This window comes from Notothenia rossii (assembly GCF_949606895.1).
Source record: "Notothenia rossii genome assembly, chromosome: 7".
NCBI lineage: Eukaryota > Metazoa > Chordata > Actinopteri > Perciformes > Nototheniidae > Notothenia > Notothenia rossii.
Window position 1 is genome coordinate 33,493,711 of NC_136905.1, and position 14,638 is coordinate 33,508,348.

A 14,638-nucleotide genomic window follows, 5' to 3' on the forward strand; every position below is an offset into this window, starting at 1 on the left:
AACATATAGGTTCACCCACTGAATTAAAACAAGAACAACTAGGTTATGAAAACCATAAAGCAGATTCAGGCAGTAGGCGTATAGATTCACACTGAAAGTATTAGCCTAGAACAGTACAGCTTACAGAGAAGAGATAACATCTGATCCTTTTACAACAAACACTATATGCTTTTTAAAAAATATTTGACTAACATTGTAATCTTGCTTTTCATTTTTAGAAATATAACAGTAATCTGGGAACACATTTAATTTAAAGCAACTGTAATGGCGCATTTCCACTGCAGCGGGTAGCCCCGTTTAAGCATCCTTAAATAGTCCTCAAGCGGCCAGGCCAGTTTTTGGTGGCCTTTTTTTGGCCTTATAGCGTAGCAAGTGGGAACTTTTCCCCTCTTTTTCCAGCCCCATAAAATCGTGGTTCTATCAGGCTGAACTAGTGACGTCAACACTCTCGACTGCTGATTGGTCAGAGAGAATCGTCACAAGATCGCGCGCGACATCATCCTAGCGTCGCGAGCTAACAGCATTTTTATACACAGCATTTTTGTAAACGGAGGAGCTACAAAAATGGCAACATGAAAGAAAAGCACACGAGGAGGTGACGACGTTCCTACATCTCATTGGCCAAAAAAAAGCCGATCGCCCCGCCTACACTGCGTTGCTACCCCAGGTCCTAAACTGTAATGGAAATGCGCCACGGCCTCGGACGGCCAGCCCGAGGCCTGAGCGAGGACGCTTAAACGGGGCTACCCCGCTGCAGTGGAAATGTGCCATAAGAGAATTTGGTTCCCTTGCTTTTATATCCTGGTTTCATTACATCTAATCTGTTACTCCCCAAGCCTGTGTCCTTAGTACCAATGTAATCCTGCTAGTAATCCCCAACGTTCGGAAATGTAATTAATCTGATTACGTATTTTTTATATAACTGTAAGGGAATACAGTTACCTTTTTTGTATCCTGTCTTCGTGGAGTGGATTGGTCGTTACACTTTTTACTTTCATTCGATTCCCTCAGACTGTATCCTTGATAGAGTGTGTAAGTGTCATCTAAGAATGGAGTGACAAGGACTCATTAAACGTATCAGCTTCCCCTCGAGGTTAACCTTTGACCTTATTAAACTGTGATCATTTCCTAGAAGTGCTTTAGATTTGGGATGTGTTAGCTGCTACTCCATAAACACACGTTCACTGTGAATAACTGAACAGCATGGAGAACAGAGTTTTTTCAAAACAATGTTTATTAGAAAAACAACTAAATAAATAGTTCCTGAAGTGAGAAATCACATGTTTATTCACAGTAAAAACAAGAGATAAAGTGTCTTCCTCTCATGGGATCCTTTCTGCACATAATGTTCTGGAGCTCACGATGCGCCTCTGCGAAGAGATCAACAGACAGAGATCAACACACTGAGATACACACACGTTTAGATTCAAATGCCAATTATTGTTCATAGCAGCAATCATGATTGTTGGATTACCAAAAGACAATGGCCTGGGGGACTGGGGCAGAGAGAGAGAGAGGCCCTTTCTCATGTCCCAGTTTGAACTTCCTCGACTCCTCCCCTCACATCTCAGACGGCCATGAGAATTACAGGGAGGGGAAGTGACTCGAAGAGTCGAGGCCACGGGTGTAAGATATGGGAATTCCTTTCCTTTGAGTGGTCATTTAAAAAGCAACATCAAATAAATATGACGGGAGGCACAGCTGCATCAGATTTCCATTGTTTTAATACCGATTTATTTCCAACACATTTACTTTTAATTTAATTCACAACGTGGCTTTATCTGACAATATCAGGCTACAGGAGCAGGCAGGTACCATAATGTGACTTTGGTATATTTTGTAAATAATCCCAAACTATTTCATTATCAAACAATTAATAAGAGCTGTCACATATCATCACTATCATATCGAATGTCCCTCACCTCTCTCTAGGGATTGCTACCATGGGTAATTGAATTATGGGGCAAAAGTTGTATTTAGAATCATAAAAAGCAAGCAGGGAAAACTGTACCTGTACACGTACACACACCCCCCCCCCCCCCCCCATCAACGCCCCTACACACAACAGGAAACACTGTCCTTAAAAACAGATAATATAATATCAGACCGAGAAATTATAGCTATAATATAGAATATATTATATCGTCTAACATTGCATTATGTAAGGCACCACACGTGTTTGTATAAAATACAAAATAGCACATTATGATTTGCTACACATATGGTGAAATAGAGAATATACACTCATAACTCCTCCTCTATGAGCATTTAGAGTTGGGGTTTTACTTAAAGATGATGCACTGAGATCGATTTCACAAGCGGAGGAACGAGAAGTGGAAACATTTAGAACACACACACACACACACACACACACACACACACACACACACACACACACACACACACACACACACACACACACACACACACACACACACACACACACACACACACACACACACACACACACACACACACACACACACACACACACACACACACACACACACACACACACACACACCTGTTTCTCCTCTGCAGACAGCCCCCCCTGCACCGCGACCAGCTGGTACTGTGTGTGCTTCAGGCTGCGGGGGGGCTTCCGGAGTTGTTTCAGGGCTGTGGGCACGGTGTCTCTGCTCAGTAGCCTCCTGGTGTCTGATGCTGGGGAGGCGGGGTCCAGGAGCAGCAGGCTCAGGCTGCCGTTCCTCCTCTGCTCCAGACCCACGATGGAGCGGCTGTGGCCTGCAGGGGTAGACAGGTCACAGCTGTGAGGGACGACCTCAGACCAGTGTCAAAGAGAGGGGGGAGGCGCACAGTATTGTTTACATTTGATATAAAGCCTCTTCTGGCTCTGCAGCTTAGGCATCAGGTAGCATCACACAGGTTTACCCCAAGGATGTTTGTGTGAAGCAAGTGATTCGGAAGCATTTTGAGCAGATTATTTCCTGAGAATTCAGCATCCAAAATATTTCATTTTAGGAACTTTTGATAAAATGTTCACTGTATTATATATATGTTTAGTCAACCGTACAGTAGAGCGGTGCAGTGATGATGTATTTCTGTAGGCCGACCTGTTAGCATTGCAAGGGCTCCCTCCACAAAAGTTGACAACATGTTTATGATACTCAACACGTTTGGTTCAGAAGGAAAATCTCCAAATATTTAGAGTCCACCATTCTGTGTTTTTTAAATCTTAAATGCTATTGCAGAAGTAAAAAGCCAATGCCATAAACAAAAACTACATCACGGTCACATGGGTGCACAATGCACATCACCACGGTTAAGCTAAAGGCGGATAATGTTCAACATGGTGACGTTTGGAAGGGTCAAATGGTCGCAACGGCTGTTTTTAAAGACACATATAAGCTTCGGAAATTCACGAGTGGGGTATTATCAGACATATTTTATGTTGTACAATAAACGTGAAAAACATGCTTCTGACCACACACAAATTAAAAGAAAAATCGACTTAGAGACGAGGGAACCAGAAGTGATGAAATATTATTAACATATACAGTGCATCCGGAAAGTATTCATACCCCTTCACTTTTTCCACATTTTGTTATGTTACAGCCATATTTCAAAATGGATTAAATTCATTAGTTTTCTCAACATTTGGGACACAATACCCCATAATGACAAAGTGAAAAAAGTTTTAAAATTATTTTTGCTAATGAATAAAAAATTAAAACACTCAAATATCACATAAGTATTCACACCCTTTGCTCCAGGGGTTCCCAAAGTGGGGGTCGCGAGATGATAAAAAAAAAAAAAAAAAAAAAAAATCAATTTTTTTAATCAATTTTTTTGAGGACCACTTAACCAATAAAAAAAACACTCACGGACCACCTAACTCGACAAATATTCAAAACAATAGGCCTGCTTACCACTCCAACAGTACATAACAGCCTAATAATGACAGCTTAACCTTCTCTACATCGCCTCGTTCACACAATAAATCAACAATACAAATACAACTACAGATTATATAAGCATTTAGTTCAAATGTGATTTAATATGCTCACAGGTTTTACACCTCTTATGAAATGTAGACTACATTTATTACAGAGTTTATGTCCGAGCCAACAGACTCACAGATTGTTGGCTACTGAGAGATATGCAAAATACACCGCATGTAGTACGACATAAACCTCCGCTGTGGATTTTCAAAACAACAAATACAGTAAAACTATGGTCGCAGGCCCAAGTTTAACTCTCTGAGGTCTAAGCCATATTTTCATATGTTAGGCTCGCCTGGGCTTTTTTTTGTAAAAATGCTATTGAAAGTTGTCCTGTTGAAAGGTGAACCTTCACCCCAGTCTGAGGTCCAGAGCGCTCTGGAGCAGGTTTCCATCAAGGATCTCCCTGTACATTGCTGCATTCATCTTTCCCTTGATCCTGACTCCCAGTTCCTGTTGCTGAAAAACATCCCCACAGCATGATGCTTCACTGTAGGGATGGTGTTGGCCAGGTGATGAGCGGTGCCTGGGTTCCTCCAGACATCATGCTTGGCATTCAGGCCAAAGAGATCCATTTTGGTTTCTTCAGACCAGACACATGGTCTGAGAGTCCTCTAGGTGCTCCATGGGGGCTTTCATGTGCCTTTGGCTTCCTTCTGGCTACTCTAACATAAAGGCCTGATTGGTGGAGTGCTGCACAGATGGTTGTCCTTCTGGAAGGTTCTCCCATCTCCACAGAGGAACACTGGAGCTCTGTCAGAGTGACCATCGGGTTCTTGGTCAACTCTCTGACTAAGGCACTTCTCCCCCATTGTTTGGTTTGGGCAGCAAGCTCTAGGAAGAGCCCTGGTGGTTTCAAACATCTTCCATTTGCAAATAATGGAGACTACTGTGCTCGTTGGGACGTTCAATGCTGCAGACATTTTTCTGTACCCTTCCCCAGATCTGTGCCTTGATACAACCCTGTCTCTGAGGTCCACAGGCAATTCCTTGGACCTCATGACATGGTTTGTGCTCTGATGTGCACTGTCAACTGTGGGACCTCATATAGACAGCTGTGTTCATTTCCAAGTCATGTCCAATCTATTTAATTGACCACAGATGGACTCCAGTCAAGTTATAGAAACATCTCAAGGATGATCAGTGGAAACGGGATGCGCCTGAGCTCAATTCTCAGTGTCAAAGCAAAGGGTGTGAATACTGATATTTCATTTTATTATTTTTAACACATTTGCAAAAAATTCTTTAAAAACGTTTTCGCTTTATCATTATGGGGTATTGTGTGAGGGACATTGAGAACAAAAATGAATTTAATCCATTTAGAAATAAGGCTGTAACATAACAAATTGTGAAAAAGGTTAAGGAGTATGAATACTTTCCGGATGCACTGTATAATATAACTAATATCAACTCATTCCTGCACCACTCTATATTGTCGTAATATTGAAAGAAGTATTTGATGAGAAATATTGTGATTTTATTTTCTCCACATCGACAAACCTTATTTATTAGGCTTCTTTTTGACACATTCAGTGATCTCTTTCCCTGAATATATGGTGGTGATGGCAGGTGTTTCTGTGTACCTTGGTGCTGCAGGTAGAGCGGGGGCATGGAGGTTTGGATGAGTCGGGGGGGCAGTCTGCCGCTCCTGCTGGACTGGAAATACTGCTTCACCCAGTCAAACAGCTGGGGGTGACTGTTATCAGGGCCTGTGGGCTGGTGGAAGTCGATGATGCGGGCACTGAAAACACAAACAGCACAAAGTCTTACTGAGTGTGACATTTAGTATGACTGTCCAGCTTAATGAAGATTCTAAGAAAAAGGCTTTGTGTCTGCTTTTCTTGAATTTCACCGATATTCCAGTCACTTGTACCCCTAGATGTATGCATCGTACGCACCAATACAAATTCCTTGTATGTGTTAACCTACATGGTAATAAAGCTGGTACATAGGTGATAGGTGTGGCTACATCATTGTTAGGCTTACAAGCTAAAAGCATTGACAAAAGAGCTGCACTCCAAATAGGGTTTGTTTCCCTAATTTTGACTCATAATTCTGTGTGACCGGCGGAGCCACACATAGTCTAGTATTCAACATACTTATTAGCATTCGCATTAGAGTTCTTCAAATCTTTAATCATCTTCTTATTATTTCAACCAATATTTTGCCGTCGAATAACTTCAGCCTACTTTCAGCTACAGAAACCATTTAAATATCAAAAATATTCAGCCTTTTCAGCACATGATGGGAAACTTTCAACTTTTTCAAAATATTTTATACTTTTTGAAATATTCAGTTTTTTTAAACTCTTTTTTTTAAGATGAAACTCAATGGGAGGAAACTTCAAATCGATAGTTACGGCTGTAACTACGGTTCTATGAGTCCCGGATGACCACCAGAGGCGGCGCTTTAAGCACTGGATATGTCCATCGCGCGCATGCGCAGCTTGAGTACCAATAACAACAAAGTCACCTGTGACCCACGTGACACCGGCTATATCAGCCGGTGTCGTCAGAGGATTTGTTCCCAGAATCTTCTCGCGAGCACACAAGAATTCTGAGTGACAGAAAACTCTGGCGGTCATCCGGGACTCATAGAACCGTAGTTACAGCCGTAACTATCGTTCTATTTCGTCCATACTGACCGCCAGAGGCGGTGCTTTAAGCACTGGATGACTTATACCAACAATGTCATGAAGAATCCAAGCCCTTGCTCACCACTGGAAGCAGCGGAGCTCGGCAAAAGGAACACGCCCAAAGAATGGGGAGTGGCGACATTGACCTGATGACAACTGGAGAATGTGCCTGTCGTGGCCCATTCTTGTGGGATATCTAAAAACTGTGCCACGTCAACAGGGATCCGCTTCTTGACTCACACGTTAAAAACCATCCAAATAAAGCTCTGTAGGCGCTGATTTCTTTGCCTTACTTGGCCGATTTATTTGCTTCCATATATTTAAACAAACAAAATAAACAAAATTATCAGTATAACGTGAGGTCAAAGACTGTTCCGATTCCCCTTTCATTGCTGGAGACAAGTTTTTCTCCGAATATTTCATTCGAGAAAAATACATAAATGGAAAGAATATATTAAGATCTAAATTAATAAGAAAATAATACACTCATTGTCAACACAGAAAATGGCTCTAATATTCCAGCCCCTAATTGCATAGAATATAGCAATTACAACAAATAATAAATAGAGCCAATATTCAAAACAAATATTAATTTTCTTCTTGTCAGAGTTCATAGATGAGATTCATCTTGAGTTCATAAAAAAAATGTTAAATTGATTTTTCTAGCTTCAGCCAGTAGTCCACTTAATCTCCAGCTTCGAGCAGCAATCCAGGGTTTGTCACCTTCCTTCTTTGAGTGATCTCCAAGAGCAATCTTTTCCATTTCAGGATCCAAGCTACAGCTTTTTTCAGGCTGTTCCAATCTGAGTAGTGCTCAATTAGTTCACTTGTGGGACTTTTCCCCTCAATACTCATCACATTTACAGTTACATTCCTTTTCACTTCAGGATCATCTGGAGAAAGAGAGCTTTGTGACATTTTGCTGGGTTCCCTGGCCACTGAGACTCCTCCTCTTGCAGGAATTCGGGTCCATGTAGCCATCTTTTAGACTTTAGGAAGGCTTCAATGTTTAGCCCCCGGGAAGCATCATCGACCGGATTTCGTTTGGAGTCCACATATCTCCACTGAGTCTCATTTGACATGTCGTGAATAACTGCAATCCGATTAGCTACAAAAGTGTGGAATCGCTTGGTTTGATTGCAGATATATTTAAGTACAGACTGGCTGTCTTTCCAAAAGATGGATTCTTGGAGGTTTAGCTGTAGCGCTGAGCATAACATCCGATCCATCCTTGCAGCTAGGGTGGCTGCTGTAAGCTCCAGTCTGGGTATAGTCATCTTTTTGAGAGGGGTTACTCTAGCCTTTCCCATCACTAAAGCAACATGAACTTCCCCCAAGCTGTTGACACATTTGAGATAACTTGCAGTGCCGTATCCTTGCTCACTGGCATCACTACAGTGATGCAACTGTATGGTTTCCACTTGGCCAAAATCCTCAGGTTTGAAGGATCTGCTAACCTGCAAATGTTTTAATTGTTCCAACTCAGTCAGCCATTTTTCATATGGTTTGGAGAATTGATCAGGGATTGTTATATCCCATCCACACTTAGCCTGACAAAGACCTTGGAGAACTTGTTTTGCCTTTAGTACAAAGGGGTTAGCAAGACCTAACGGGTCATATACTGAACTGACAGTAGAGAGCACAGCTCGTCGGGTAAGGGTCCTGTTTTTTATTGCAATTTGGAATCCAAATGTGTCGTCTTCAATATTCCAGTACATTCCAAGAGCCCTTTCCACAGGTAGCTTCTCTCTATCCAGGTCCAGTTCCTTGATCTGTTTGGCTTTGTGTTAATCTGGTATAGCAGCCAGGACAGCACGGCTATTGCTAATCCATTTTGTTAGTTTGAAACCTCCTTTAGCACATAGTTCACTCAGATTCTTAGTGAGGATAATAGCTTGCTCTTCTTTTGCAACAGATTTCAGGCAGTCATCAACATAAAAGTTTGATTTAATGGTGTCAACTGCAATTGCATCATTCTTGTTCTTATTGTCTTCTGCTGTCTTTTGCAGGGCAAAATTGGCACAGCTTGGTGAAGAGATGGCACCAAACAAATGAACTTTCATTCGGTATTGCTCTAAACTTTGGCTTGTGTCACCATTTGGCCACCATAGAAATCTCAACAAGTTTGTGTCCTTTTCGTGAACTCGAACTTGGTGGAACGTCCCTTCAATATCTGCCATGATGGCAAACTGTTCCTGGCGAAACCTCAGCAGAGCGCCAAGAAGTGAGTTGGTTAGGTCAGGTCCTTGTAAGAGTTCATTGTTGAGTGATGTTCCTTTGTATGAAGATGTACAATCAAATACTACTCTTAGTGTCTTTTTTCGCTTGTGGTACACCACATGGTGGGGTTCCATGTAGGCACCTTCTCCGCATAGCCTTTGGTGATTACATCTTCCATGAAAACCTTGTAATCTTCAGCATAAGCAGCATTCTTCTTGAATTTCCTAGCAAGGTAATGTGCTGTTTGCTCAGCTATATGGTGATTATTGGGCATGATGACATCACTATTACGAAGTGGCAAAGGTAGATAATAGTGATTATCTTTCAGAGTAGCTGCACTTGATACCAGCTGCATGAAATTACTTTCTTCAGCTGACATTTTAAGTTTTCCCTCATATTCTCTCTCTGGGAAATCATGATGATACTGATTTACAAGAAGCTTTTCCAGTTGTTCAATTGAGATGCGGTTTACTGATGCCACTGGTCTTCCAAATGTGTCCGCAGCTGTAGTTGAAGTAAGCGGTCCATTGACGACCCATCCTAAGAGAGTTCTTACAGCATAAGGAGCATTACCTTGGCTATTTATGATTTGCCAGGGCTCCATTGCCTTTGGGACATCTACTCCGATTAAGAGTTCCACGTCCGCATCAATTTCTTGTAGTTGTATTTCCTGCTGAGATCCTTTTGAGAGAAAAGGTTCCTCTTTGTCACTGGTATCTTTGTTTGTGTGTATGTCTTCTGTAGATCAATAAAGTTATTCCCATCCAAATCACCCACTTGTAGTCCAGTTATTTCATAGCTATCCACAGGTTTCTTTTGATCCATTGTTTGCAGGAGAACTGTAGTCTTCCGTCCTGTTGTATTCAGCCATCGCATCAGATTTTCTGTGCAAAAGGTTGATGTGCTGCCAGGATCAAGAAAGGCATATGTTTGTATAGTTTTGCTGCCTTTGGAAACTTTTATTTGTACTCGTACTATTGACAGTTTGCCATCTTTTCCAGCCCCGATGTCCTCTTCTTTATCCAGAACGACAGGAGTTCCACTGACTGATCGTTTAGTCCAATTGGTCATGTGGTCGTTTTCATTCTCTGTTGGTTTATCGATGTGAAGAATGCTAGGGTGCCTTCCTTGGCAGTGTAGGCATGTACTCCTTTTCGTACACGCTTTGCTCATGTGTCCCCTGGTTAGACATCCAAAGCATATGCCTTTTTCCTTCAATAGTTGCACCTTTACATCACGTGGTTGCAGCTTTAACATTTCACATTCATTCAGCGAGTGCTTGCCTTTCTTGCAAATGCAACAATTACCATCCCACCTATCTGTAACCAGGCTTTCAGGTCGTTGATAGCTTTTTGGACTTGCAGTGTTACAGTTCCTAGTTTCTATTGCCATGGCAAAGCTACCACTTTTACCTCGTTGGTTGATTTGCTGTTTGGAGTAGAATGTAGTAGCCTTTGGGATGGCTCTCTGGGATGGCATAACATCATGAATATCACCAAAGAGGGGATCTTTCAGAATGCTGGCTTGCTTTTCCATAAACCCAACAAGATCAGAGAATGTGGCCCTTCTTTGGTTTCGTTCCAGAAGCTCGAATGCTGTATTTCTCCACTTTTCCTTCAGCTTGTATGGCAGTTTTGACACAATGAGCTTTAAAGTAGATACAAGATCCAGTTCTTCCATGCTTTTTAGTTCCTTCATAGCATTGCAGCATCCTCTCAGGTAAAGGGCATAGGCATGTAATGCTTTTCCATCATCAGGTTTAATCATGCTCCAGTTGAGGGCTTTCCCCATGTAGGCATTTGCAATTTTCAATCCATCTCCAAAGTGAACTTTCAGAAGTCTTCTTGCCTCAGCATAACCTCTCTCTGGTTCCATGTGAAAGCAGCTCCTCACCAGTTCCCTAGGTTGGCCACTAGTGTATTGTCCAAGGTAATAAAGTCTATCATCATCACAACTAGTCTTATTCTCAATGCCATGTTTAAATGCTCACATGGATGTTTGGAAACTTAAAGGGTCACCATCAAATACAGGTATTTGTCTGGAGGGAAGTGAGGATTGTTTCTGATGTAATATTAGTAAATCTGCAATATCATTTTGCCTCTGGATCACAGTTATCAAATCTTTACTATGACTACTAGAGTCTGATTCCTCAGAACTTTCACTCCTTGGTGGCTCTGATGTTCTCGGGTCCAACAATGGAGCTGGTGGCTCTGATGTTCTCGGGCCCAACAATGGAGCTGGTGGCTCTGATGTTCTCGGGCTCAACAATGGAGCTGGTTCAGAGGTTTCTAATGCAAGTGCAAGTATTTGAGCTCTGGGTTAGCCGTGAAGTGATGTTTTAGCAATGTGGCTTGTCAAATATTCATTCATTCCATCTCTTTTCTGTACTGTAGAATGTCTTTCAGGGCCCACATAGAAACTGTCAAACACCTTTAATTTGGCTACAGATTCAGCTATATGCTCCTCCAGTTCCATTCTCTCCAATTCAGCTTGTAATCTGTTCTTCTTAATTTCCAATGCCTGTTTCTGTTTTAATGTGGACATCCGTGCTTGTAATGCAGCTTTCTCCGTGGTTACTTTAAGATGAGCTGAGGCTATCGAAGTTGCAGATTGTCTTGTTTGTTTTGAACATTTTGATATCCTAGACTCATCGGATACATTGGAGATACTATCATGAGGATTAATAAGCATCTGAGGGTCTGGTGGAAAAGTGCTCCATGAAACCACTTCCTTTAGGAAATTCTCAAATGTTTCCATTTTGGGCTCATACCAGTCCAACTTCTAATTTTCCTTTATTTCAGAAGGTAAAAGCATTTGGACAGCAGCATGAGCATCTTTAAATTCATCCAGAGTCACTTTTAATTGTTCCACACCTCGTAACACCCTTTCACTATTTCCACTATCAGCAAGCAGTGGTCTGAGTTCATTCAGTTTGCGTGTGCTCGCGCCCAGTTTCCCTCTGCGCTTCGCACTGAAAGTTTTTAACTCATTGTCTATTTTATCAGGTTCTTCAGCCATCATGACATCATTTCCTTGTCCTTAGGATCACACTTTATCAATTATTTTTGATCGTTCAATCCGCACTTTAATCCAAATATTGCGTCGTCACAAACATTTCTCTCTGCTCCGTTTCTTTATCTTGGCAGGCATCCAGCATATATCCACATCCCGATCATCTTTAATATCTTTTTTCTGGCTTAAGACTTCATCTCATTCCTAATATTAGTCCTCTACTCACTGTTCTTTATCCGTCTTTTATTTACTCGCAGCCCTCCGCATGGCTCAACAGCTGATCGTTGCGCAATCCTTCCGCTCTGTCCGCGGAGTATCCTTCTTCCATTAACAAATATCCAAGCCGGGATTCCAGTCAGCGATGCGTCTTTAACATCAGTTATTCCAGCGGTCCGGAGTCTTTGACTATGTCGTGGCCCATTCTTGTGTGATATCTAAAAACTGTGCCACGTCAACAGGGATCCGCTTCTTGACTCACACGTTAAAACCATCCAATAAAGCTCTGTACGCGCTAATTTGTTTGCCTTCCTTGGCCGATTTATTTGCTTCCATATATTTAAACAAACAAAATAAACAAAATTATCAGTATAACGTGAGGTCAAAGACTGTTCCGATTCCCCGTTCATTGCTGGAGACAATTTCCTCCTCACGCTCAGTCCCACCCCTTCCTTATATCACAGGTGTGGCTCGCAGTAAATCAAAGTTTTTCTCAGAATATTTCATTCGAGAAAATACATAAATGGAAAGAATATATTAAGATCTAAATTAATAAGAAAATAATACACTCATTGTCAACACAGACAATGGCTCTAACAGTGCCAGAAGACGCCCACAACGTCGCGGCGCAGATGGTCTCCAGGGGCACCACCCTCAGGGCAGCCCAAGATGTTGAGATTCTCCTTGTAGAGTGGCATCTCAGCCCGATGGCAGGGGGCGGCCACTGGCCCCGTAAGCCTGTGAGATGGTATCGACAACCCAGTGGGGCAGCCACTGGTTAGAGGGCATAACCTCCTTTAGTGCTGCCAGGGCAAAATCAAGAGTTGCTCCTACTGCCGTATACAGGCAGTAGCCTTGAAATACGCCCTTTGGGCACCCCCAGGGCACAGCAACTTTGACGTGCCGTACTCCTGAATGTCAAAGCGTGCCAGCTGGGCAGACTGATTGAAGTGGGTCTGTGGAAGGACCCCGGGCAGGAATGCCACATTTTCCCAAAGGGCAACGCCTGAGAGTCCCACCTCGGGCATGTATCGTTTATGGAGAGAACATGCAACTCCCCAACTCCCCACGATGACTCGGACTCGACTTGTACATTGACGCTCTGACTTGGACCCGGGAATGTTCCCCCCCACGATGACTCGGACTCGACTTGTAAATTGACGCTCTGACTTGGACTCTGACTCTTGAATTTTTCCCCCCATGAAGACTCGGACTCGAGTTATACATTGACGCTCTGACTTGGACTCGAGCAAGTTTTCTCTGGAGTCTGATGTCCTCCCATCCTGGCATGTGCACCTGTGAGGCGAGTTCACGGACTGGGCCCCGCTATTCCAGTCTAGAGATGTCTAGAGACACACCCCGCATTGTGCTGTATGCTTTCACACATTCTGCTTCCACATTGGAAAAGAGCAGGGCAAAATGCTCGTTATGTGGAAACAATATTGAAGAGAAGGCTCCGTAACACATTACTCTAAGGATCGAGTTCAGACATATAGGCTGTCTTGAACACCAGAGTAACGTGATCTAATCAATAAATAAAGATTCAGCCGATAACACGAAAGCACATGGCTACTTAACATGCAGAATGACATGCTCAGTAGCCATGTGCTTTCTGGGGCTAAATCTTTATTAGTAAACCATTCGGTAAAAGTTCCTTCAAAATAAGAGTCCCGATCTTATTACTTTCAAAATAAAAGTGCAAAACGAAAACTTTACCATAGAAAAATATTGGTATACAAATATAATCACTTGTCTAAAATGTAACTCATTTTAAATATAGTTAGACATATTTACAATATATATATATATATATATATATATAATAATATATTAATATTTACAATAATAATAAGCTTTATATTCGTATAGCACCTATTACAAGAATTGTAGCCAAACTCGCTTCACAGCAGTTCAATAGACAGATTAGTATAACATGACAGGATAAAAGCCATGTAGAGGAGCAGCTACATTTCAACACATATATCCACGAAGGTTAATACATGAAGACTTGTAACTCGGACTTGACTTGGACTCTTCTTAGGTGACTCGGACTCGGACATAGGTAATGATGACTCGAACCACCTCAACTGGCTCCTTTTGATGCGGAGGAGGAGCGGTTCAACTCCGAGTTCCTCCCCGATGACTGAACTTCTCACCTTATCCCTAAGGGAGACGCCAGCCACCCTGCGGAGAAAACCCATCTCGGCCGCTTGTATCCGCGATCTCGTTCTTTCGGTCATGACCCATCCTTCATGACCATAGGTGACGGTAGGAACGAAAATGGCCTGGTAGACAGAGAGCTTTGCCATCTGGCTCAGCTCTTTTTTCGTCACAACGGCGCGGTGAAGCGACTGCAGTACCGCTCCCGCTGCTCCGATTCTCTGGCCCATCTCACGCTCCATTGTTCCCTCACTCAAGAACAAGACCCCGAGATACTTGAACTCCTTCACTTGAGGTACATGAACTACATGTTGCTAAATCCACCGCGGGGCATAAACAGAAGGGCAACCATGCTCGGGGGTCTTCTTCGCTGCTTTTGGTGTATTTTGCGGCGAAAGTACAGCGCCACTTACAGGCCCGGCATATGTACTAC

At 42.5% G+C, this 14,638-nt stretch overlaps 1 protein-coding gene across 2 annotated transcripts in view; it reads right to left on the reverse strand.

The window, feature by feature from the left end:
• Positions 1–1,202: 1,202 nt before the first annotated feature.
• zufsp (zinc finger containing ubiquitin peptidase 1) overlaps positions 1,203–14,638 on the reverse strand; it is a 32,293-nt gene continuing 18,857 nt past the window's right edge. Inside the window, exons 10-12 of one of the 2 annotated variants that reach the window (XM_079691685.1) lie at positions 5,546–5,703; positions 2,525–2,745; positions 1,203–1,370 (exon numbers count right to left, since the gene is read on the reverse strand). In XM_079691685.1, coding sequence (XP_079547811.1) covers positions 1,323–1,370; positions 2,525–2,745; positions 5,546–5,703 — 427 coding nt within the window. In that variant the 3' untranslated portion in view covers positions 1,203–1,322. The remainder of the gene's footprint in view (positions 1,371–2,524; positions 2,746–5,545; positions 5,704–14,638) is intronic. The other variant, XM_079691686.1, reaches the window with a different exon arrangement.